Source organism: Rhipicephalus microplus, chromosome 9 (assembly GCF_043290135.1).
Source record: "Rhipicephalus microplus isolate Deutch F79 chromosome 9, USDA_Rmic, whole genome shotgun sequence".
NCBI classification, from domain to species: Eukaryota; Metazoa; Arthropoda; class Arachnida; order Ixodida; family Ixodidae; genus Rhipicephalus; species Rhipicephalus microplus.
The window spans coordinates 50914760-50941923 of NC_134708.1; the positions used below are offsets into that span (position 1 = coordinate 50914760).

Consider the following 27164-nt stretch of genomic DNA (forward strand, 5'->3'; position numbering starts at 1 on the left):
GCGTCGTTTTATAGAGTAAAATACTGTTGATCCAGTATCGTTAAATATCTGGGATCGACAATAATTGCTGAAATCTCAGGTTTGTTTTAGAGCACTCTACCGCATAAGGCCCTTAATTTTGCATTACGAAGTGAAATATGGAGTGCTCCTGGAAGGACTTTCTACATCATAAGTTTTGCAATGAACCAAAATATTTCTAGCTTTTGAAAAGAAAGCCGCAATAAATATATAAATGCTTAAATGTAAATGAGACTCGCTCCTACTCTAGGATGTTAAATTAGCATCTCCAAAGTGCTCTTAGGTTGAATATTAATTGCTTAATTGTGCTTAGAGATAGAAATTTTTGCTACTCCAAAGTGCTTTAAAATGAACATTTTGCTGCTCCCAAAAATTGTGCCGAACCAGAAGTCCTCGGAAGCATTACTGCTTATGTTAAGAATAATTTGATGCTTTAAATGCAAGTTGTACTTGGCAAAGCTGGTGCGTGCAATGATCAGTGTAAGGCATGAAAGGGCGGAACCCTTAGGCATGCCAAGGTGGCTTTTAAAATGTAGCTTCAAAATACGACCATCATACTTGTTCAAGGTAGTCTGTTCAAGAGAGCATTACGATGGTTTGTGCTTATGTATGTTCTCGTATGTGATTGAAAGGCAAAGAGTCATCTTTATTGTTTTGCAATGTCGTCATGCTGTCTTCAAGGGTAAATGTTGTGGCAAAGAGTGCTAGACGTATGGAGCAAGAATTCAGTTATACACAAAAGTGTGCCTGTACATTTCACCACCACAACCTGTGATGTAGCCCTTCTAAATGTCTTTTTTTTTTTGCCACATTTACCGTTTCGTTTTCATACAAGGTGTTTGATTCGCATTTTATGTCATATTTTTAAGTGATACTTGCTATGTGCACTACCGTATCAGTACTTTTATTCTAAAAAAAGAAAGTGATACTTAGCTTAAATAATGGTATAGAGCCAAATTTTTGGTGACATATATAAATAACTTCGGGTGTTCAAGTATCGTATCTCAATCGCATCCTAGTCAGTTCTTTGTGATTGGCAGCACTTTCTCACGTGAGCATAGTATTTATTTACAGCACAATGAAAACTTGCATAACATACACACAGTGTCGCCACTGCACTAGCATGTGGATGGAGCAAAGTTGGTGTGTACTTCAGTTACCGGTGCAGTAGCTCTTGATGGCTTGTTGCTGCGGTTGGTTTCGCGTAGGTGTGCCACGTGGCTTACACGAATTGCCTTGGCATATTCCTGTGGCTTTGCAGGTTTATCGTCCTTGGTATTGCTGTAGCAGTAGCGTCCACTCAGGACCGTACAAGGCAGACTGCATTCCTGTCAGCAGTGCACCTACGTGAGATAGCGAGAGGGAAACATGGAAAGACACCTTCACTTCCACTTGGTCGAGAGCCTCTTCCAGTGCCTCCTGTGTTAACTGCACTCGCTCAGAAGTGCTATTTTATGGGACACATACACACTCGCACAAGAGAGCATCCATTTCTCTGTGTCAGCTAAAATTCATACTTGATGCGTGAGGTAAACCTCGAAGACCTTAAGAAGGTGGAGAGATTACACACACGAGTAAAAATTTGCACACCCAAAAATGTAATAAAATATTGAGAAATATAGGTTTCTATTGTTTTGTAGTTGGTTTTTTTGGCCACATATGTATAGATTTGCTGAGATAATTGACATTTTCGAAGTGATTTCGATGTGCTTGAGACAGTGGTGAACATGTTTTCGTACTTTTTAACTACATAAAGGTGCCTCTAAAACGTACGTAAAGCTGTCTTCTCCACTATATGATAACATGTGAGGAGAAGCCTCCCTGAGTTACTTCTGCTTATATTATCTGCACGTCAACTAAGAGCATGATCATGTAATATTCTGGTGGTCGCCCTGTATCTTATGACCAGGTTTAAGGCAATGCCTAAGTAAAATTCTTAACAGCTTGACTGTGAGAGATTTATAAAGGCCATTGCGCTCCTTGATTTCTTTGCAGTATTTCCTTGCCACACACAAGCTTCAGCTTACAAAAGGAGTGAATATTGTTACGCACAATGCAGATGGTGTAAGAATAACTATTTATTGGGACTAACTTGCGCCCGAAAGGTAAAGTAAAATTGTAGCAGCGTTTCTAACAGGTGATCCGCAAGAGGAACCAATCTCCGAGAAGCCCTCGAGTGGTGCACCACCTCTTTCTCGTCGAAATGCCGTGCTGAGGAGACGCGCACCGTCACGGCCTCTTGCTGTCTCATCATGGGGCCGCTGGTCTCTTGGGGGGCGCACGAACTAGCGCGCGTAGTTTGAATACTACGCCTGTCTTGCGTCAATATTATCCCTCCTCCAAGAACGCATCGTCCCGATGCGTAGAAGCAGTGTTGTTGACATGGTCTGAATGCGTAGTCTTCTTTGGAGAAATAGGTATTCCTCATGATCGGGTTTGTGTATAGTTCGATGCTCATTGCCTGTCATAGTATGGCTTCATTCTGACCACATGCACGATTTCTGTGCTCCTTCGGCATCTTGATGAGCTCACTTGTCCTTCCGGTGACACCTCGTAGTTCAAGGAGCTGACGTGACGAAGAACTCGGTAAGGGCCGAAATAGCGGCGCATGAGCGTTTTGAGAGGGCCAGGCGTCCGCACGGGAGTCCAAATCCAAACTCTGTCGCCTGATGTGTAGTCGACTCCTCTCCGCCGAAAGTTAACTATAGCATCCACTGGTGCTATTTAAGACTTTCCAGAAGTTCTTTACTTTCTATCTATTTTGAATTTCAGCACAAGACTTCAACGATCTTTTTGCCTGGATCGTTATGCCAGGGCCGCCTTGTATCTCACGGCCGTCGCCTCATAACCAAGTTGCAAGCCGTTTAAAGCAGATATATTAAAAGTAACTATCAGTCATGCTGACTGTGAAACTCTAAAGCTGCATTTCTTTTTACAGCGAAAGCTGTTATGAGATCACTTTTCGGGTCACGTGCAGCTGTGCGCCACCGCTGCATGCCGCCGGTGTCCATAACCACGTCGAATGAAATTAAAAAAAAAAAACCTTGCTCCACTGACACATTGATGGCTTGAATCCGGGTCCATTGGGTGCCAGCCCAGTATTCTACCACTGAACTACACCGGTGCTTGTGACTTCTTGTCAAACTTGCCTTAGGCAGGCTTGATGTCAGGAAAGCAATCGCGTTGGTATACGACTTATAAAACGTTTTGCAACAGCGAAAGAACAACCAGTCGTCGCACAATGCGAATAGCGCTAATGAGTGGGCCGTCCAATGCTCCAAACCGTCACAAAAGCTTGTTCTTGTTCCCCTTTTAACTGTGGCGCATACCCACTTCAGCCATAATTCCTCATCGTCGTCAACCACTGCACGGACAATTGCCACAACATTCCTTGCAAGAGTTTGGCGGATACCACACTTCTCAGAAAAACGATCGAAAATAGCATATAGCGAATGTCGGCCTACTACCCAAAAGTTTATTATCAATGCCCTAGTGGGTACCAAGCAAGTGTGCTTGCAGTAGTTACCCAATGAGTGTTTTGAAAAGGACTTGAAATGCCGCTCTTCTAGCTTTAGTTGTGACTATGCTGCGCCTACCACGCAGGCCTGTCGCTTTCTTTTCTTTATGTCTGTCCCACGTGGAATATCATACTGAGAATCTTGCGGAGAGATTTAAAATATTTTAGTACATCTTTGGTATTACGAGCCAAAACTACGATACATACGATTATGAGGCTCTGGAACTTGGGCCATTTTGTTTAACGCGCCCTGGCATCGCACAGTATACACTGGTCCCTGGCTTTTCACTTCCATGTTAATGCGACCGTCAGTGCCGGAATTGAACCTGCAACCTTCGCAACATCAGCGGAGCTTTTGTAGACATGTGCCCGAACGGTGGTCTTGACGTGTACGTGTAAAAGAAACAGGACGTATACGTGGTTTCTTATTGCAACAAATTAAAAAAAAAGAAGGTGGCGCGATGAAAGTTAGAACGATGACTACAAATATAGGAAGCTTCATTATTTGCTCACGCTCGTCACACAATCGCAAGGGATGCCGGTAGTTTGGCTGAAATTCGAGAGCGCAAGGTGTACGCGAAAAGGCGACCGCATGGAAGCGATCCAACTGCTTCAGCTATGGCCTTTAGGCGCTTTCCGGGCCCGAAGATGACACGCCATATCCTGCGGGCTTCTTTTTGTGTGCGTAATACATGTTTTTTTTTTATTTCTCTCCCGCGAAGCACACGCCACGCGCAGATCTCGCCGATAAGACGGCGGAGAACAATTTCATGACCTAATAGTGCTACAAGATATGTAGCTGCAACAGCGCATGCGCGAATGTTGGAGAATCGTCGTTAAAAAAAAAATATTACACGCGGGTTGCCCGCCTCTATTTTTCATTCGCTGCCGGTCGCGCGTTGCATTCTGTAGACGGCCAGTTCTTCGGCGCCATATGAAATGGCTTGCTTCAGGCAGGAGCGTGTGACCGTCGTAGTACGCGTGAGTCACGTTTCGACCTTCTCGCGTTTCGACGTGGCGTCCCGGTGCTTAACCCCGGCTTGTCCACGGCTTCGAGGAAATGGCAACGCCTGAACTTCGTGTTTGCACCCAACACCGTTGTCTGCACAATGCGTCGCGCCGAGGACCGCCTTCGTGCAGAGCGCAGGTGAGTTATTTTTTTCGTAACACTTCACGCGTGATAGAATTGGTGACTGTTTGCATGGTCACTTTGCAGTGTTAATTTCTTGCCTTTTCCTTTTTTTTTATTTCCAGCTTCAACTTGGCTGCTTCGTAAGAGTGCACATGCACCAGCCGTGGCTTCGCGCTCAAGCGTTATTCGTGAGTCCACATTTGTTTTGTTTTTTACGCGTGCTTTCATCTTGTAGCGAGTTCTGCTTTCGTTCCAGGAGCGCCATCTATGTACCGACACGCCCCGTGCCATTTAAGCGCTTCTCGAGGCACACGCGCTGCCTGCAATGCGTGGAGTAAGCATGTCTCTCGTATTTCCGTGAAGGGTACTACATCCTAGGAGGATATAATATATATCCTCCTAGACTACATCAAACGCGTAGGGCCACCTGGTTTCGAGCGCTTTGCCAATCACACCCATTGTTCGCTGAAGGGTTAACAGTCGCGCAAAATTCAGCCACCCACCATAGCGACTTGGCAGCTTGCTCGTCGCATCGATAAAGCTATCATTTAGGCCTTGCCGTTGCCGACCATGGTAGGTGCACGTGTTTGTTTGATAGCACTTTTTCGCGCGGTAGAATTCAAGCGCGTGCGGGCGCAGTGACTTTCCTGGGCGTGAGCGCGCCGTACGACGCAGCAGAATGGCAGACAGTGGTAAGCGCGTGCTCCCGAAAGCGTGCTCAGCTCGGCACGACAGCCTGGGCAGCATTTTAGTTCAGGTTGTACGTTGCAACCACGAATCAAACATTACGCCCGCGCAAATCGATGAAAGAAGCTGTAGAACGCGGTTAACCTGCTGCGCGCTGATAACGAATAGCCTGGCAGACGACGGGCCAAGCAGAGCTCGCTTTTTTTGGGCAAGCGCTTATTCTCGCCCTGTTATCAACTCGGCTCCATCGTACGGCGCTGACGCACAGAGAGCTCGCCGCTAGCGCATCATAGTTAGGCTTGACCTTCTGTACTTCTCGAAATCGGTCAATTTGCATGTTTGCTTTTTACTGGTCTGTTACCGCGCTTCCAACCGTTGCTAACTTGTACAGTCCGTTTACTAACACCAGGCGCACTGCGGAGGTAGCAGAGGCTTCTGGTGGCTGTACTCAAGCTATAATGGGGTTACTCTTACAGAATGTTTACACTCACCAGGGTTTTTCTTTGCTGGAATGAGTTTCTTGCTACACTATGGTGCCCACAAATGCTAACAGTAATGTGAGCATCTGGTTCTCAAGTCAATTCTTCCTCTGAATCGATGCCTCTTCGGATGCACGTTGCCCCTTGAAGTTCCTGTTCGGGATTCTAAACAGTCTGTTAGTTTTAATTAATGCTGTCTATCATACCTCATCACCCCCTCGAATTTCCGCTTTCGTTCATTAATAGTGAGTGTTTCGTGGACTGGAAGAAGCTGCCAGCTCATAACGAGAACTTGTTTCGTGGCGCTAACAGGTATAAATGTGTTCCACACGCGCCGTCACGGCCACTAGCGCCGCCTTTCGTACAAATTAACGGCACACTCAGCGTGCCCCCACATTTTGACCATCGTGATGGAAGCGGCGCAGATTGTGGGGACGAAGACGCAGTATGCAGCACGGACTTTCAACACAGCGTTTGACGCGTACCCAGGCACTTGTTTTGTTTGCTGCGTGCTCAGTATAGGTGCCTGTGCACATGCACAATAAACATTGTTTTGGGCCTGTGCTTCATTCGTCTACTAGGCGCCTTTCATCCTCGTCAGAATCTGCGCTGTTTCCTTCACTGCTGTGTCGACAAGCCGAAGCGGACAGTGTCTGAATATGGCATTTTAGAAAATCCTAGGTATTTGCCATATATTTAGAAAATTTTGGAAAATCCTAGTTATTTAATGGCTAACCTCCCTGTCCTTCCTCGTTTATTCCTCCTCCTCCTAGTTATTTAAGAAGTCTATATAGCACTAGGCACATTAGCTCTTTAACGTGCACCCAAATCTGAGCAACTAGGCACATTAGCGGAAGTGGTGCGTGGTTAAGGAGTCTTGAGTCTAAAAAATATTTTTGTTGATCGGGTAAACTAAATCTATCAATGTGGTTATGTATTCATTGAGACTTTCTATCTCGAGTACGTCTCTAAAACATTCATAGCTGTATTAGGATGATTACACAGAATTTCTGAAGTATTTAGCTTATTTTTAAATGTTTTTTTTTAATAACTTTGCTGTGAGACGCGCGAGAACACTGTATACAGAGAGCTTGCCAGTTTTGGTCTAGCCGATGATACTCCGTGTTCACCAAATTTGATAATGCGCAGTAAAAAAAATTCTCAGTCACGTTTGCATCTGTTTACTATGTACTCAAAGTTCGTTTAGAACAATCAACACAAGTGACTGCTACAGCTCTTTGATTACCCTGCCGCATACCTCGTTATTGTTTGATTATACGAAATTCCCGATAAGCGGTGCTGGAAGTCACATTGTCCTATCCCAGCCATTGAATCATTTGAATTGAATGATTGAAATTGAATGATTTGAAATTAGAAGTGCAACTAAGTGCGTGAAATTTCGTTCAGCTCTTTTTTTTTTTTCTCGCAGTTGCTGGGCACTTCAAATAGTCACATAATTGAGGATTATCTTTAACAGAAAGGTCAATTATTACATTCCGGAGAAAACAAAAGCCTACAAAATGTGATAGACGCGCACTCACATGCGGCCTCTAAGGTGCTTCCAATGTTTGTTCGACGATCGCCTGCTTCATTTAACCATTCGTCTTAAGCGGCTTCTTGATTTCAAATGGTTAGATAGGTATCGTGACCTCTTTGCCGTTTGACCGATTTTAGATCGGCCCGGTCAGCTACCTTAGACAAATTGCCGCTTGCCGGAAAAGCCGATCGCAATCGGCTTTTGTGTGCTCTTATGTCTGTGTTTAGATGAGCAGTCCTTGAGCGTGAATACAGCTCAAATTAGCCCCATGAACTGGCAAAACGCGAGCTTTACATCCAAATGCGTACGTTGCGCATCAAGGGATTAATTTCATTCACTTCTCCCTAGGAGCGCACCAGCTGTTTTCACAAACCCTGTGTCAAAGCTGCAGGCTCCTGATGGGCGTTCTACCGGTATATACTTCCTCGAGTAAGCACTTTCTCATTTCTCCAGAACTTATTTAAACAAGGGGAAATCTTTGGTCTGGCCAATTTAATCTCGGCCAACGTTCTCTGAAGATTACTATGGGCACGTTGCAGTGTGCTAATATACATGACACCCAGCGCTGATACGTATAAGCTAAGGCGAGGCCGCTGCGGTTATGCCTGCCAAGAATGGCAGGGACATGCGTTTTAGAGAGAAACACCCTTGGTTATGCGCAATCAGTGAATACAGCGCCTTGGCAACACTCGGTAGACGGTAGATGCACGAATGCATCTAACTGGACTGGTAGGTCAAGGCGAATAGTATGGGACAAGTAACGGTAATAGAACGACCGACAGCGCATTGTCAGTCAGTCTTTCTATCACAATATAACGCACTTGGCACGGCTCGATCGTGCCAAGTGCTTTGTATGCACGAATGCGCGTGTTTGATCAGCCGTCTCGAATGAGTTTGGCGTTGCAGCGCCTCTTCCTCGCCAACGGCTTGTACGGAGAAATACTGCATATTTTAACCAGTAAGGCTTACTTCGTGTTTCAGAGTGCAGCTCCTGCGTCAAGTGTGGGCGTGCCTGTCTTAACGATAACTACGTGTCAGCTGACTCAACGTCTCATTTGAAACTTGGGATGAATTTAAGCTTCTCTACGTTCCTGTCGACGAAGCGAGGTTTGCGCAGATTTAGATAATTCTGCCTCTCAACGGACTGCTGACAAACTGCCACTCCTCTCCACTAACACAACTGACTTAACCACGCTCATGCATGCCCAACGAGCAGTTTTGATTCTGCAACAATCATAGGTTATGAAGGCGCATGCAATGAGGTAATGGACAAAGTCGGCAGGGTATCTGGTTTTTACGTGAAATTGCTTGATTGAGCATGCACATGCACATGCTTACTTAGTATTTATCATTCTTCGAGAACTTTTTTCCCCTGAAAAAGTAATTTCAGCGCGAAATGAATGACAAAATCGAAGCTATCTCAGTGTGGCCTAGACACTTCGCAACACATGCTACTTATTAAAGCAACAATTTAATACTTCACCAGTGCATAATAGCTAGCATCGAAGTTATCATGATTAGACCCACAAGTGCCCCTTATGCAAATTTGGCATCTTTCGCGGCTTCTACAGTTTTATCCTTTTCTCTGTTGGCCAAGTTAACTATACAACACTCAATAAAGCAAGTCAGACCAGGCATGTTTTTAGGCAATGACACTTTACTTATTCGCAACCATAATGCGAAGTGGAAAATATTACAGCGACCACGTGGACGGATCAGTCTGGTTTTAGTTCACGTTTAATTTAGTTTTATTATTTCTTGTTCAACTTTCAAATTTCATCCTATGCTCTTGGAACAAGACTTCCTCTTTAACTTACTTGCAGCGCAACACTAGACAATGACAGTTTTTTTTTCAGTTCTGTGTTTGTTGCCTTCCTGTCGTAATTGTGTAATGTTGCACTATAAGCAAGTTAGATGAGTCCCAATTTGCCGTCTTGTTTGAACAGAGTTGATATGGCAATGGATACAGCGGCGTTTAAACCGAATGGGCATTCCCATACCTTCATGTACTCGGTTCACTGGCGTCGGTAAGCACACCAACAAGTTAGTGCAATGTAAACTAAAGCACCCTTGTTACCCACTTCGTTGGCTTTGTAATGGTAAGACAGTGTTCAAAGTTGTAAAGCTGGCTTTCCTGCTATGCAGTTTGAACAACTAATTGCGGCTCGTCACTTAGTGCAAAAACTCTGTTCAAGTGCTGTTTACTTGTGCAATGTCGTGGGAAATGCTGAGTCGCCTGTTTATCTAAATTCGGACAAGCCCCCAGCGCGTTTGACTAGGAACGCGTCTCCGCCTGAAGCATAACAAGTGCTGCCATTATTTTTTTATATGTAGTGCAGGGAAGCGCACTTGTGCATTATGCAAAGGGTTCATTATTCATGACAAGTTTACTGTTGTATTTACCACTTCCAACGAGCTTTCCGAAGTGTGCGTTGGTAGTGATGACTGACTCCAGCTGGTTTCGAATTTCACTGCCAATATTTTTTACTATGCTCATTAGAGCGTGAATGATTTCAATCATAACTGGCTGGTACAGTGGATAGTTGACTAGTCGGTAAGGATTCATCTTTAAAAATGGTTAGCCTGGAATCGCGAACCCAGAGCAAAGGCAACCCGACTCGCATTTGTGTTCTGAGAGCTTGGTGTTTAAATGCACGCCCACTCTTTCGCGATTAATCTGTAATGTATTTAGATACCGCTTCTGTCGACATATGCATTAGCAAACATTTTTCTTACTCTGTAACAAATTTTGAGAGGGTAGCTAGTTAGGCCTTTATTTCAACAAGCCTTTTTCGGCATATCACGTTTTTCATTCCTAATACGGGCTCAGTAACCACTGAATTTAATGTCATTTCAGCTCTAAGAAACTTGCTGCCACCTGCAGTCATCGCCAGTGACTCGTCGGGAACGACAACAAGGATTATCGTTACTGCTAGCTTCAGCATAAAACGGTGAGCCCGCAACGAGGCTGGCCAGGGTCGGGGTCTTCCTCCGCGACGCAAGTATTTGCGAACACGATGCAGTCGGGTAGATAGCTTAGGGGTGTCTTCCGTGGTAGCTGCTGCCCTCCCGGCCACCATTCCATTCCAGTTTTCCCTTCTGGGGGTGAAGTGTTCTCGCCTATTTTTGTCGGCATTTCATCGGTGTCTACAGTCGACACGCCACGACCGTGCCCTATGGTAAACCATACAGGTTGGTTTCGCTATTTCATTCTTTGTCAACTTGTGTGCTCATTTGTCGTGTTTCTTCCTGTGTCCGCATTAATTTGTTAACGCTAAATCTCGATGGCTTCTAAGATCTATTGGTCTAATTAAATCTTTCAAAGCGTGTTAAAAACACCAGGGGGTTGGAATTTCCTGAACCCTCCACTAAGGCGTAATATATATTACCATTATTGTTTTGGGAACGTAACACCCCACGAATTATCCCATTAAATGTGGTTGTCTTCTCCTTTTTTCTAAGACTACAGTTGTATGTTATATTCCTGCCAACTTGCAAAAGGTGCAATACCTCATCATTCGCGCTTGATGAAGGTACCACCCATCAACCCTTGCAATGATGCAAAATAATGAATGTTATAGTCAATGTCGCAGTTATTTATTGTAAGTTTTTAGTTCATGTAGTTTAAGTTTGTGTGCAATACAACATCAACACTTACCGATTTGTTTTCTTAGGTGCACTTGGTCACCCATTGGTCATCATCTGACCTGACCGAGACTTCAGGAGCACTTTTGAAAGTGAGTCCTGTTACGCTTCATTTTACGCGAACCCCTTTGGGCCCAAATGCAAGACCACGGACAGCGTGCGAACGCTCCCGGGCCTGTAAACGTATCGGGGGTAGAGGCGCAGAAGTGTATGCCCAGACGCCGAGGAACCTGAGACGCTGCTGCCGCGAAGGTCGTCATGTGCTGTGCGCGAGAACGCGGTGAGCTCATGGCTCATTCGCACCTGGCTCTTGAGTGTGGGAACGCCGGTGGTGTGATCCGTGGCGCGATCAGTCGCGTGATCGGTGGCGTGACCAGTGGCGTGGTAGGTGGTGCGAACACAAGGTGATCCATATTTGGTCATGTCTGGAGGCGCCTGACGTCACACAAGCGTCTGGAACCCTTTAAAAACGCGCAGGGAGAGACTGGGTGAGCAGTCTGGATTGAGACTCTGCCGGAACTCTGCTCCTCGGCTTCTTACCTTTGTTTGTAAACTTGAATGTCCACTTTGGTCTAACTATGTAGTATTAAACTCTTTTGATTTGCTGTTCTGCGCCGTCTCGCCGGTACTTCCCTTCTCGTCGGTCCTGATGCAAGTTACGAGCACAACCTGCTGACGGCGGTGGTCAAGAGACTCCCTTAACAGTCCCTATCGTGCTTAATGAATAGACTTTCGGGCTGGTTTCTTCTTCGCTATAGGCGTTATAGCACCGAAAAGATGACACGTGTGAATTTTCTGTAATCTCTTAAAGGGTCCCTGAAATGGTTTTTTTTTCATATTCCGTTTTTGATTAGACCACAACTGGAGCAAGTCATTGGTACGAGAGTTCAATCGAAATACCCTATATTACCGGAGCTACAAGTTCTAAAAAGTGCCCTCCCCCTCCCCTTCGCCTTTCACACTCAACTCTTCCGTCGAGCGCTCGGGGCTAAACTCCGCTTTCACGGCGCCTGCGTCACGATGTGGCGTGAGACCGCATACGCGTAAATCCCGATCCGATGCGAGCAGTCTGTGCTGCGCATTCCACAGCCAATCAGATCAGATGTAAACGCTGACGTCAGTGGGGCGGAGCGTGCCGCTTGGTGTATGGGCAGTTGAAGACGCGTTTGGCCGAGTTGCAGTGATCTGCAGCGATCTGGAGCGATTCGCAGCTTTGAAGCGTTGTAATAAATTACAGTTTACGCAGAGAGCTTAAATCGGTCTGTAAATTACCCTTGGGACTTGGTCTACCAGCCCAATGTTTCTAAAAAAATCGTCGAAACCGTTTCAGGGTCTCTTTAGGTCCTCTTTCCATCACTACGGCGTCATTTTCGCCCAGCTTTTGGCATGTGCCTTGGTCCCTCAACGAGCACACCCATTTGTTTCAGGTCATATGATTTGGTGTTAATCTTATCTGCTGAAGGAAATGATGAGGATGAACACTGCATCTTGCGCAACGCTCATGCAAGTGGTGAAGGTCACTTGCACTATTGCGCACGACATCTCCCCACCCTATACACCAGATTTCGTAAGTCTAAAAAGAAATCTCTAGTCTCGCGACCTGATAGTAACGGGCTATCCCTGTGTCGTTTCAGATTTCACTCCAGGCGAGAGGTGGTTCGTCATTCTTCTGGGGTACAGCACCTTGTCTGCCATACGGCGCCTCTCGTTAGTGAAAGTGGTATACTTAGTGCAATGCATGCACGTAATGTATCGTCATGGCTGGTACCCATAGTAGCTTTGCAGCTAAAGTGTTTGCGTCGCGCTTTTAAGCTTGAAGACACTTGATAGATTCCTGGCCATGCGAGCCACATTTTCATGTAGGTAAACTGCAGGAACACTAGTGAACGGAACTCGTGATTTGAAATGCGAATTTTTCGGTGTAACGACTGTAATAAGTAATTTGTTGACTAAATGAAACCAAATATGGCTCTCAAAGGTAACTTGAGCACGTGTTTGAGTCAACTTTATGCCGCGTAAACCCTGGATATAAAACACTAGCCATGCTTAACTATAGCTTTTTTTTTTTATTAGCCCGGTGGCTGAACGTAATCTGCTGTTCCTTGCCATATAAGCGATGTGGCTTGTAATTCTACTGCGGCTATATGCAAGACTATAATTTATTTGGAGCAATAATTTAGGTGTCATTGCAGCTCTATAATGTGTTCGCTTCGCTGCATGCAGGGTCAAGGAATGCCAAGTGACAAGGACAAAGCTGCTACCCCGGCTATTCTTTCCAGCACAACAAAGTTGTCATTGTTGCAAGCCACGAAATGGTGAGAGTAGAGTGGCGAGGATGGAGTACATGAGCTCTTAGCTGTGGCCAGTATCGAGGCACCGTCGAATTTTAAAGTCCATTGTGCAGGGCACAGTTGTTGCCCCGACAGTTCTTCTCGACGAAACCGAAAGGGGACTGGCTGGGGAGGTGACTCTTGCAGCTTCGAATTTCACAAATCTGAAGTTCTACAAGTTATTAGCGACAGGTCGTGGCCGCAGCGAATAGGACAAGCCACACAACACGCACACATACAAAATATCAAGTCCTGCTGCAGCCACCATCGCCACACGCGTAGTGTGACGAGGGGGATCTAACACTATGCAGACTTTGGCTGTTAGAAGTACCCTTTCGTTTCTGTTAAGAAGGCTCACTTCGAATGCCAATGCACTTCTTGTCCCCGTTTCGTGACGCTTTTTTGGTGCGGGACGTGGGTTTTGTGAATTTAAGGTGGTTTGGAGTTGTCCAACTGCTTAACTGTCGTCGCACGAACTCCATATGCTTGTGTCGGCAGGGCCAGTGAGCTGCCCATGCCTTGATCGAAACTCGGGTGAGCTTTTCTTTTCAACTCTCAGGTCCACTCTTAACAGTCCTTATTAATATTGCCGCGAACCATGCATTGGGTTTGTTTGTCGGCTTGGCAATGGCTTAGGGTTCATGTACCCCGCACCTCCACCAGATGTCACGCAGCAAAGGACGACGCAGTTGTCTATAAGGAAAACAAGTTTATTGGAGCAAACCTGTGCTACCCTAACAACTGAAAGAATACACAGGCGGCGAAGCAGCGGCCGGCAAAACGACGGGCACGCTAGTGAGCGTCGGCGATCGAATGACGCGGCATCGGCTGTGCGGGAATTTATATCCCTCGGCGCGAGGGTTTCTCGAATAGTCGAATTGTATCGAGAACGCCGTGATAGCGTTTGTTAGAAACGCTGTTCGTTCGAACAGCGTTTCTAATATAGCGAACATCCTATATATATATATATATATATATATATATATATATATATATATATATATATATATATATATATATATATATATATATATCATAAGTGTCAATGTCAACGCGAAAGAAAGCACAAGTACGCCTTGAGGCAGCGAAAGCAGCGTGTTCTCAACAGCTGAGCCACAAGATCTTCTTCGTTCTCGCGTCAAGCCAGAGGCCCACTACCTGGTGTCCGCTAAATCCCCCCATCATCGTTTTTGTCCACATGTAGACACGGGTCATTTGCCTCCCTCTCAAAGAACATCGACCCGATGCGAAGTCAATAATGCAGTTTTTGTTAAAAGATAAGTCTCACGCAATCACTCGCTGACGTAAGGCTTCATGCGCACTACGTGAACGAGTTCAGGATGATGCTGGCGACGATTGGTACTACACGAATTGTCGGGAACATTTTCGTAAGTGACGTCACTCAGTTGTCGCAGCACTCGGTATGGCCCTAAGTATCTTCTTAAGAGCTTTTCTGATAGTCCTCGTTTCCGTACGGGTGTCCAAATCCATACTTTGTCGCCAGTTTGATAGACAACTGCTCTGCGGTGAGCATTGTAGCGGCCTGCATCGTACTCTTGCTGCTGGCGGATCCGTAAACGTGCCAGTTGTCTAGCTTCTTCCGCGCGTTCCGTAAACGTGTTGGCGTCTGGGTAGATGTCGTCACTTTCGTGCAGCAGCATCGCATCTAACATAGTTCGTACTTCTCGTCCATGAACGAGGCTGAACGGGGTCATGCGGGTCGTTTCTTGCTTGGCCGTGTTGTACGCAAACGTTATGTATGGCAAGATTTCATCCCAATTTTTGTGTTCAATGTCTACGTACATCGAAAACATGTCTTCAATGGTTTTGTTCAGACGCTCCGTCAGCCCGTTTGTTTGTGGGTGGTAGGCAGTGGTCTTACGATGCGTTGTTCCACTCAGCATCAGGACGTGATCCAAGAGAGCTGCCGTAAATGCGGTTCCTCTGTCTGTGATCACGACGGTTGGTGCACCATGCCTCAGTACAATATTTTCGATGAAAAATCTTGCCACCTCCGCTGCTGTACCTCTCTGAATAGCTTTTGTCTCGGCATAACGGGTCAGATAATCCGTCGCGACGATAACCCAGCGGTTTCCTGCAGTGGAAATAGGAAGTGGGCCCAAAATGTCCATGCCTATCTGGTAGAATGGAGCTGTTGGGACCTGCACGGGTTGCAGTAGGCCAGCTGGTTTAGTCGGTGGTGACTTGCGTCGCTGGCAGTCGAGACAGGTACGAACGTGGTGCTTCACGGCTGCGGTTAGTCTCGGCCAGTAATACCTTTGCTGTACTCTGGCCAACGTTCTCATGTAACCCAAATGGCCAGAGGTCACCTCGTTGTGGCATGCTTTGAGTATTTCGGTACGAAGGGCTGCTGGTATGACTGCGACAATATATATACATATACATATATGTATATGTATATATATATATATATAGCGAACATATAGCGAACATCCGCGAACCATGCTATGGTTCGCGGATGTGCACATCGCGCGTCACTATAGACGGCACTACGTACCTTTCGGAGTTCGTCATTTTGCCTAACTGCTCCCGCGACGTAATTCTCGGAATGGACTTTTTGACGGACAATGGCGCAATAATTGATCTGCAGACCAGGTCGATAACGTTTTCTTCCGATCACTCCACGACGCCGCAGCCGAACCTCGGACACCGTGCTGCTGTAAGGATCGCCGACGATCACGTCACCCTGCCACCCCGCGCAAGCTTGATGATCGCCGTCTATTGTGAAGGTGCTGCTCCTGACGTCGACACTATCGTGGAGACTGACCAAAGGTTGCTTCTAGACCGCGGTGTGTCTGTCGCAAGAGGCATTGCGCAATTTAAGCGACGCAGATCCCACGTTTTGGTCACCAATTTCACCGAGGAGTACCAGCATCTAAACAAGGGCGCTGCGATTGCGTTCCTCGAAGAAACGCAAGAATCGAGTCAAGTGATCGCGGTCGCCACCTTTGAACGCGCACGCGCAGATGCTTCCAGGCTGCCACATCCTTTCAACGTGAACCCGGCGCTGTCGCAAGAAAATCGGGACAGATTACTGGAGTTGCTCCGTCGCTACAGCGAGTGCTTTTCCTCGAACTCGAAGTTACGTCAGACACCTTTGGCGAAGCACCGGATAATAACCGAAGATGGAGCCCGACCTACCAGACAATCCCCGTACCGCGTTTCTTCACACGAGCGCGAAGCCATCCGGACTCAAGTAGATGACATGCTCAGCGACGACATAATACAGCCATCGAAAAGTCCGTGGGCTGCGCCGGTTGTATCGTGAAGAAAAAAGATGGCACTTTAAGATTCTGCGTTGACTACCGGAGACTAAACAAAATCACCAAAAAGGACGTGTACCCCCTGCCACGAATCGACGACGCCCTCGACCACCTCTGCCATGCCAAGTACTTCTCATCCATGGATCTGAAGACCGGCTACTGTCAAATTGAAGTGGACGAGAGAGACCGAGAGAAGACTGCATTTATAACCCCGGACGGTCTATACAAGTTCAAGGTGATGCCGTTTGGGCTGTGCACGGCGCCCGCAACGTTTCAGAGAGTCATGGACACTGTGCTAGCAGGCCTGAAGTGGCACACTTGCCTGGTATACCTCGACGACGTTGTCGTATTCGCCCGGACTTTCGACGAACACCTCACAAGGTTGGAATCTGTACTCGAGGCCATTCGTACGTCGGGGTTAACGTTGAAGCCTGAGAAGTGCCGTTTCGCGTACGAGGAACTCAAGTTCTTGGGTCACGTCGTGAACGCCGCGGGAGTCCTACCTGACCCGGCAAAAACATCAGCCATTGCGAACTTCCCAAGGCCGAAAGATAAAAAGGGTGTGCGAAGGTTTCTCGGACTGTGCGCATACTACCGGCGCTTCGTCGCAAAATTCGCACGCATTGCAGAGCCACTCACGCGCCTGACGAAAGAAAGCACCCCTTTCAACTGGGAAAACGACCAAGAAAAGGCATTCTGCGAGCTGCAACAACGCCTGCAAAACCCGCCCGTGCTCGCTGCAAAACGCCGAAACGGAAATGCACACGGACGCCAGTGATATCGGTTTGGGTGCCGTCCTCGTCCAAAAGCAAAGCGGTTACGAAAAGGTAATCGCCTATTCAAGCCGTGGTCTGTCGAAGGAGGAGAGAAACTACTCTGCCTCCGAGAAAGAGTGCCTGGCTATCATATGGGCCATTTCAAAATTTCGCCCATACGTCTATGGTAGACCGTTTAAGGTTGTGACAGACCATCATGCGCTGTGTTGGCTCGCCAATTTAAAGGACCCCTCTGGCCGTCTGGGGCGGTGGAGCTTGCGCCTGCAAGGGTTTGACGTTACAATATTCTACAAATCTGGCAGGAAACACTCCGACGCCGACTGCCTGTCCCGCGCCCCCGTCGACCCACCACCACAGGACTCCGATGAAGACCGCGCGTTCTTCGGAGTCGTGACAGAGAGCGACCTAGCCGCCCAGCAGCGTGCCGACCCTGACCTTCGCGCCATGATCGACTACCTCGAAGGACGCAACGTCGCCATGCCTAGGGCGTTGAAGCACAACTTACCAGCATTCAGCCTCAAAAACTCCATCCTAGTGAAGAAGAATTTCAACCCCGGAACGAGAACGAATTATCTACTTGTCATCCCCGCAGACCTTCGTGACGAAATTTTGGAAGCGTGCCACGACGACCCGTCTTCCGGACATCTCGGAACAGCTCGCACGATTACAAAAATCAAGGCGAAATACTTCTGGCCCCGCCTTACATCCGATGTCACCCACTACGTCCGGAGCTGCCCTGACTGCCAGCGACGAAAAACACCACCGACGAGACCAGCCGGACTTCTGCAGCCGATCGCCGTCCCAACGAGGCCCTTCCAACAGATCGGAATGGACCTTCTGGGCCCGTTCTCTACATCCCGATCCGCGAACAAATGGATTGTCGTAGCGACAGACTACATGACGCGCTACGCAGAGACCACCGCTTTTCCTAGGGGAACTGCACAAGAAGTTGCAAAGTTCTTTATTAACCAAATTGTGCTGCGACATGGAGCCCCTGAGGTCCTAATCACGGACCGCGGAACGACCTTCACTGCGGAGCTCATGCAAGGAATCTTACGCTACAGCAACACAGATCACCGAAGAACGACGGCGTACCACCCCCAAACGAATGGACTAACGGAACGGCTCAATAAGACAATCGCGGATATGCTGTCTATGTACGTCGACGTTGAACATAAGACGTGGGACGAAGTCCTCCCGTACGTCACGTTTTCGTACAACACGGTTATTCAAGAAACCACGCAGATGACACCGTTCGAGCTCGTCTACGGAAGACGGCCGACTACGATGCTCGACGCCATGCTTCCGCACGTAGAAGACGACGACCTCAACGCCGACGTCCAAGGATACCTCCAACGTGCGGAGGAGGCCCGCCAGCTCGCTCGAGCTCGTATAACGGACCAGCAACTGGTGGATGCCGGACGCTACAATCTCCTACGCCGAGACGCCGAGTACCATCCTGGAGATCGTGTGTGGGTTTGGACTCCCATTCGACGACGTGGACTCAGTGAGACACTTCTACGACGCTATTTCGGACCCTACCAGATTCTACGACGTGTTGGCGAACTAACGTACGAAGTGATCCCCGATGGGGACTCCCGTACATCACGACGACGCACGCTGCCCGAAGTCGTCCATGTGGTTCGCTTAAAACCTTTCTACGGACGATGACGAACTTTTATTTTAATTTGTGTGGACTGTTCCTTATGTTAGCATCGGGTCGATGCACTCTTAGAGGGGGGGGTAATGCCGCGAACCATGCATTGGGTTTGTTTATTTGTGTTTTGTTTTTTCGGCCTGGCTGCGCCGGCCTGTGCTATCGCCGTTTTCACAGCGTTTCGAACAAACGCTACCACAGCGTTTCGAACAAACGCTATCGAACAACGCTTCAGGCGTTGTTCGATAGAAACAACGCTTCAAGCGTTGTTTGTTAGAAACGCTGTTCGAACGAACAGCGTTTCTAACAAACGCTATCACGGCGTTCTCGATACAATTCGACTATTCGAGAAACCCTCGCGCCGAGGGATATAAATTCCCGCACAGCCGATGCCGCGTCATTCGATCGCCGACGCTCACTAGCGTGCCCGTCGTTTTGCCGGCCGCTGCTTCGCCGCCTGTGTATTCTTTCAGTTGTTAGGGTAGCACAGGTTCGCTCCAATAAACTTGTTTTCCTTATAGACAACTGTGTCGTCCTTTGCTGCGTGACAATATATTTCAGTCCCTTGTCCTCCCCGTGGTATGTGTTCCACTTCTTCGGTCATGTTTGCCTCTCCAGTTTGGTTCTTCGAGCCTGGTCTTCAGTGATCCTGACCTTGGAGACGCCGTGTGCCTTGCATTGGGATCAGTACACTGTGTACACAGACCACGTTTTTTTTCTTTCCTTTTCTTATTTTAAGTCCCCCCTCACTTGCCTTTCAGTTTCTGGTGACCATACTGGTATGCCCAACGCAAGGTGACTGCCATGTTGTTCCTACTTGGGCCCGTTCGAGTCCTGGAGCCGGTACTCAACGGCGTTGGGGAAGTTCATGGGCCAGCTGGGCATATGAGTCAAGATCTTGTTCAGGCAAGATTTCTGGCCTTCATTGGCTGCTTAGCAACATCTAGCAAGTCCATGCTTTAAACATCTGCTAGTGCAAAGGCTATCGTGAGCATTGAGAGCGGGAACACGCGAGTACATGCATGGATATCCTCGAACCCGATGCAGAGTGATTTGCGGTGGCCGCTGTCGGAAAGATGCGGTGGTTGCGCTAAATGTCGCCACATCCGCCTCGTTATTACTGATTAAAAAAAAAAACTCTGGCTGATCGCACATGTGGGGCCACTCCTGAGTATAAGACAGGTAAATGCTAAGCGAAGTATGGTAGTTTGCTGTCTATAGCTCGGCGCAAAATGTCTCTTTTCCAATTGCGTGCGTGCTTGTGCGTGCGCGCGTGTATAACAAAACATCATGGAGATACAGGAAAATATTTTAAAAAGCGGCACTTTGCTGCGCATGAGCGTTGTAATGGGCAGTGCAATATTGAGCTTTTGCCACTCTTCTCGCGCCGTATAAAGGTGGAAGTGAGGTGGGAGCGGCAATTCGCGAAAAAAAGCACTTTCCACTATTTTTGAGTTCTACGTTAATGTCAAGTCGGGGTTCGAGGTCATCGCGCTCATCTCTTGCCTGCCGCTGTGTTCACTACAGTACATTATGCATATTCGACACTGTCAAATAACTTGTATGTCATTAAAGGTCCTCAACATGCGCAACCTACTACAGTTTTCGTTTGCGCCAAAAGACCGCATACATCTGTGCACATTCACATAATTTCCCTTCTGGTGCTGAACAAGGCCCCTGGTTGATATCCTCTCAACACTGCCTCGTGTGAGGCTTGTTTTTCGAGCGATACAGTGAGAATACATTATCACAATGGGAATACGCTTGAGCAACATGGGATACTGAGTGGGCTGGTGAATGGCTTTAACTAGATCTGAGGCGCAAACTGAAAGCAAGAAAAAGACAAAACAGGACGCCAGATTCTTTAAAGTTATCTCTCGTTTTTATTTATTTGGCACCGGAACCTTCGTTAAAGGGGCCATGGCACCGAATTTCGGGTCATAATCTGTGCTATGCGAGTTAATGCTTGTACGTTCACTAACGAGCTGGCGAAGACTGTGACGGAACAATGTGCTTGCTTTGCGAGCGTCTGCATTCTGATCAGTTCCAGGGAACAGTTTTGTTCCGTGTCTAGCTGCGCGTGCGATCAAGATTTCAGCTTGTCATTGAAAGTAAGCAATTCGCAGCTGCTAATACTTTTCTAGAAAACGACTGTTCTGTTCCGTGAAACACGTGACTTGGCACACGCCATGGAGAATCGGTGGCTTCTGGCGGTCTCGCAGGTTTCTAGCCGGCAACTTCAGGGCTTATGGGTGAGAAACTTTATTCGGGTACTGAAGGATTCAAACCCCGCCCGTTTTATGTTGCACGAAAACATCATTTTTAATCCAATTTTCATACATGTACAGGTACAATATATCCTACTTCTATCTTTTACTGAAAACCACGAAATGTGTGACGATGTCTTGTCCACTTTCAGACTACGGGAAACAGGTTTCAAAAACTTCATGCAATCTATCATTTGGCTTACGCGTAGCTGTACTGAAATAAGCTGGCTTTTCATGGCACTGGCACCCAGTGGCTTTTCAGCTACTTCATTGCGCCGATAAGCACTAATGAAGACCACCATGGCTGCATTTAGCAGGGAACAAGCAGACACTTCTGTAGTTGCAAATTTAAGTGCACGTTAAAAACTCGCTTCATCAGATAGAGACCAAAGTCCAACATGCATGTCATATTGCCACAGTTTCGGAAAATAAAATTTTTTTGTTTTATTTTATTTCTACTCGGTAATTTGGAGAACTCTCGACACAGCTTTGCAAAGCGACTATAAACTGCCAAACTGGGAACCACTTACAAGGAGGTGCACTGCCAGTGATCAGAGGACCAATAAAACGGCAATCACTGCTGCAAGCTACTTGGGCGGCACCAATTTAACAGGCAAGCCCATGATAGTCTGGCAAGGGTGCAACATGTTCACAGTAACTTACCACTTTCTGTATGTTTCCTAGTACTGGGGAACTTAAGATCTTACGGTAATTTAACACGCTATTCAGTGTTTATAGCCATCCTCAAAGTAACTAATTCTCCAATTATGGTGGGGATACTCATTATCGACTCATTATCGACTGTATACGGATGCGTGCAATTTAACTTGTCCAAGATTCTGGAGAAGAAACGTTAAGCTAGTGGAAGTGCTAAAATTAACGTATTTTGCAGCAATCGCAATTACAGTGTAAATGTAACTGTACATTAATCCTTCTTTTCAGGCTGAATTGAATGACCCATTCAAATTACATGAAGTTGTCCGCAGTGAGCATTTCCGAAAAGATCAGAAATGCTGATATTTTGCGGAAACACCCCTCATCAGATGTCTTCTTAAACACTTTTTTTGCTTCATGATTGGATTCATGTGTAGCAATAGGTTCTAACCAGATGTGATACAAAAGAACTTGGTTTACAAGAATGCTTGGGTGACTCCACGCAAGATCGAACAAAGCGTGGCCGGTCGACCTCTTACATTTTCTTTAAAGTTTTATGTGTCGTTGCCTCATCAATGGAAAGATATCCGCTATTAGTTGCGCTTCAAAAAATTTCTTACGAGGACAGCAAATCAATAATGATGAAGAGGTGGAGTTCCACGCTTACCTGCTCTGCTGTTTCTTTTTTTTAGTTTAACGATGAATTGAACAAAATGTATTAACGCTAAGTACCTCAAAGATCTTTAGCTAAATATAGACTTTCACTTACGTTCAATTATATTTCGAATCTATGCATAGTGTAGTTCATAAAATTTCTGAAATTTCACCTAAAGAACGTTTTTTTTTTCGCTTAGTTTGGAGCCCTTTATTCCAAAAAGGGCCTATGACAGAGCGGTTAAAATTGCGCATTATTTTCTCAGCATGCTTATTTATTAAACTGCCATAGCTTATAGTAATAACACTTTTCATCGAAAACATATAATCGCGCTAACTTGAAAAAAACATGCAATGCGATCCTCTGACAATAGTTAAGAAAAAAAACTATATTTCATATTTTTATACTTTGACCACTTATTCCCCTGCACACCACTTTTCACAATCAATAAAAATGTGTTGCATAATATGGTTTTACTTGCCGTTATGGCACGTCAAAATGCCCTTGCGCAAGGATAGACGACGGCAGATCGCATTTCCTGCCCGCTAAGTATGAAATGCAGGTCTATACTTCAGTTTCTTAAAAGGCAAGCATGCAGCGCTGAAATAGCTGTGGACTGCGCTAAGGACGCCAATTTAGAAATGGTTTGGTAACGGGAGCGGTTATGAGTGCGCGATTAACGAGCAAGCAAGCGCGCACAGCCCATGTTCCGGTGTGAAGAGGGCCCGTCGAATAAGGCCTTTGTGCAAGACTGAGCGCTACATGTGGGTCTGAAGACTGCATGAAATTTGTGCAGTAGCTCTGAAAAATTCTGCCTTTAAGATGAGCTTGTGCTTCGAATGGTAGTCTGCACAATAATTTTGCGAGGAGCTACACTTTGCCGCCATAAAATTTTATGGCGGCACAAATGAAATGTGCGCACGGCCAGTACACGGGAGATTCGCTCGCAGGATTTCAAGCTGGACGGTTGTGCCCTCGCGATCTCTGACGCCAGCGTAGCTCCCGCCGACTGGTTCGCCCTCCGCGGTCTCCTGAGGCCGTGCAGCTCTCGCATTGTGACGCCCCGCCCTTGGACTGCTTCGACCGGATCCCCACTGTCCTATCTCCTTCTTTTTTGCGTCGCTTGCCTGTCTTCATCTATTTCCTTCTATTCTTTTTATCCCTCCTTACCCCTATAAGGCGCTGCGCCGTGTCGCCCCTGAGGCAGACAGAAATTAGGTGCCTTTTTCCTCTTCCTTACAACCACCACCACCAGTACGCGCCGTCTGCTGCCGCCATATGGCGGGCGATCCGGTTCTATATAATTTGGCATTTGATTTGGCTCGTCGAGCACCACCTTAATGATTTTCACTGAGATCAATCAATTCGTTTCAGCGCCTCTAGCTAAAGCAGCTGTCACCCCCGTGTGGGAAGCGAGCGCTCACAGCTTCCTGACAAGAGATTTCAGGGAACGCCGTCAAAATTCACCTTCCACGTCGATGCCCCGAAGTGTTTCTTGTGCGGGCGCTGAATGAGGTCTGAAAACTTCAGCTACAGACATCGAATCTGTTGACCTTGGCCGGTTGCCCGTGTTCGCGCGCCTAGCACGTGCGTTGGAATCCTGCTGTCTCCAAGTTACGTCAGTCACCTCGGGACGCTTTTGTTTAAACATACAAGTATGTCTTGTATAGACTAGTTTTTGTTCGTGTTTAATTTGGACGCACGAAAAGCGCAAATAATCTGTTACGTCCGCAGTCTTAACAGCGCGTGTCTGCTTTGCGAGCAAAGGGCCGTGGCTATGCTCCGATTCCCATGCGTGGAATTCATCCACGGCTTTGTCACAACCTATCCGTCCGAGGACACGGGCCCTCTTTGCCCTGGAACACCCCGAACTGTGTGCGCTTGCTTGCTCGTTAATCCCACACTCACGGCCGCTCCCGTTACCAAGGCATTCTAAACTGGCGTCCTCGGTGCAGTCGACAGCATTTTCAGTGCTGCTTGCCTTTTAAGAGACTGATGTATATAGGCCTGCATTATATACTTAGCGGGCAGGAAGTCCGATCTACCGTTGTCTATCCTTGCGCAAGGGTATTTTTGGACTGGCCGCAACTGCAAGTGAAACCATATGATGCAACGTGTTTTTTATTGATTGTGAAAGTTGATGTGCAGGAAAATAAGCAGGAAAAGTATAAAAATATTTAAAAAATAGTGCTTTTTCTTAATCGTCGTCAGAAATTTTCATTGAAGGCTCTATTTTTAGAGTTGCGCGATTATATCTTTTCATTTAAGAGTGTTAATAATATAAGCTTGGGCAGTTTTATAAATAGGCGTGCTGAGAAAGTAGTGCGGAATTTTAACCTCTCATTCATAGGCCCCATTTAGAATTAAGGCCTGCAAACTAAGCGAGAACATGTTTTTAGGCCAAATTTCAGAATTTTTATTTAAAAATCTACACTATGCATAGATTCGAAATATAATTGACCGTAAGCGCACGTATGCCTATATTTATAAAAAAATTTATGTACGTAGGGTCAATATATTTTGTAATTCATCAACTTGAAAGAAAAAAACAGCAGAGCACGTAAGCGTGGCACTCCACCACTTCATTATTGATTTGTTGTGTTTGTAAACAATTTTTTACAGCAAAACCAACTGTGGATGTCTTATTTCCACTGATGAGGCGACATTATATAAAATTTTGAAATAAATTTAAGAGGTTGACCAGCCACGCTTGGTTCGATCTTACGCGGAATCACCTGCTTAAGTTTTCATCTCTCAAACTTTGTGGCTTGCCTGGCGATAGCGCACAGAAAGGAAGTCTCCAAATGTGGACACTGTGCCACAAAGGGTTATGTGCAGTCTACTCACCTCGCCCCGCCACGGTGGTCTAGTGGCTAAGGTACTCGGCTGCTGACCCGCAGGGCGCGGGTTCGAATCCCGGCTGCGGCGGCTGCATTTCCGATGGAGGCGGAAATGTTGTAGGCCCGTGTGCTCAGATTTGGGTGCACGTTAAAGAACCCCAGGTGGTCTAAATTTCCGGAGCCCTCCACTACGGCGTCTCTCATAATCATATAGTGGTTTTGGGACGTTAAACCCCACATATCAATCAATCAGTCTACTCACCTTGACGTTGTGTATACATCTGAACGCAGTGTATCTGCAAAGCGGGTGCGTCATATGTTGCCGTGATTGACAAGTTGCTGGATTTATCTTGCAGCTCTCTCGTACATGCCACGGATGATCCCAGATGGTCGTGTATTTTGACCAGCTCTTGCCCCAACAGAGATGACGTACCCGAGTAGACCACCCCTCAACAGTCTTTCTTATGCCTGCTGGAGCTCACTATGTTCTCTTAGTGAACCTTTGCTCGGCAGACTGCAGCGTAATCAAGCCCACGTTCACAATACTACAGCTGCAATTTGTAGTAGTCAAACAAGGACAGACACGACTCAGTTAATTGGTGCAAAATGCAGACGCGTATGCATATACCTATAGGCTGCATGAGAGCGCACATGCTCTACAATAATTGACAGTGCTAAAAAGAAAACCCAAAAAAAAATACCAACGATATGCAGCATCTAAGAAAGCGAATTTGCCGGATAATTATTTCAGTGGCCCACTTCATATCCGTGTCCGTCGCCATGCAAAAAAGATTCGGTTATAAGAACACGCGCTGCTAAACGGTTGAGTCAGCGCGTGTCTTCTTTCATTGAGTCTGTTAGCTGTGTGCATTCTGGCTTCACATAATTCTTGCTAAATCTCTCATATTTCTGTACGTTCACGAGAGTAATTCTCGAAAACGTAAATGCAAAAATTTAGGGTTAAGCAGTGCACAAACACATCTTTCCCAGTCCTTGGTTTGTGCCACACTGGCGAGATTTTTAGTTGTGAGCGCTTGCACCAGTCAACATCACATGTAGTAGCCGTATGCTTCATGGCATGATACAGTTACCAAGCAGTTGCACATGTCAGTTGTAATATGCCTAAAAACTTCCGTTTTTTCAAACCCAGGAGCATTATACAAGGATCTACCAACAAGACAGTGGCTGACGTTCCCTTCCAGCTAGCCAATCTTCGCACCTGGCACACGCAAATGATGATCCCACAGGTCCTCGTACGTCACCCATCCCTTGCTCAACAGAGGAAGTTTCCCAGGAGGCAGCGACTTACTTCTCGCAACCACTGCGTTTTTTTGGACCTGAGCTCGAAGACGTGCAATGACTCGTGTAAGCATATGTACTGTACTCGAGGTTTCAAGCGGGACAGTTCAGGGCTAAGTACAGCACACTTATATTCCCTCATTACCAGTTCTAAAGGCGTAATTTTCACTCCAACACGTATATCGAAGCCAATAATATCATTAGAGACCACATTTATCTCTTACATGACGGGGTTATTTTCAGAAACCGGTATTTATACTTCATATCGCGTGTGACCTCGTGAGCATAGCGTACATTGAGTAACGAAACTTGAGTACAGCGCTCATGGAATCAACACAGAAATTTAGAGCTAGGTAACGCGAAAACTTAAGTTTCGGCAGTCTTCAA

The 27164-nt window shown here is 46.6% G+C and overlaps 2 protein-coding genes across 2 annotated transcripts in view; one reads left to right on the forward strand and one right to left on the reverse strand.

Moving 5' to 3' along the window:
• The window catches only part of LOC142771777 (uncharacterized), a 57061-nt gene extending 55332 nt beyond the window's left edge, over positions 1-1729 (forward strand). Inside the window, exon 4 of the mRNA XM_075873640.1 lies at positions 1280-1729. Coding sequence (XP_075729755.1) covers positions 1280-1305 — 26 coding nt within the window. The 3' untranslated portion in view covers positions 1306-1729. The remainder of the gene's footprint in view (positions 1-1279) is intronic.
• Positions 1027-27164, reverse strand: part of LOC119165038 (DNA-binding protein Ikaros-like) — a 91779-nt gene continuing 65641 nt past the window's right edge. The window contains exon 2 of the mRNA XM_075873641.1: positions 1027-1361. Within this exon, the coding sequence (XP_075729756.1) occupies positions 1282-1361 (80 nt within the window). The 3' untranslated portion in view covers positions 1027-1281. The remainder of the gene's footprint in view (positions 1362-27164) is intronic.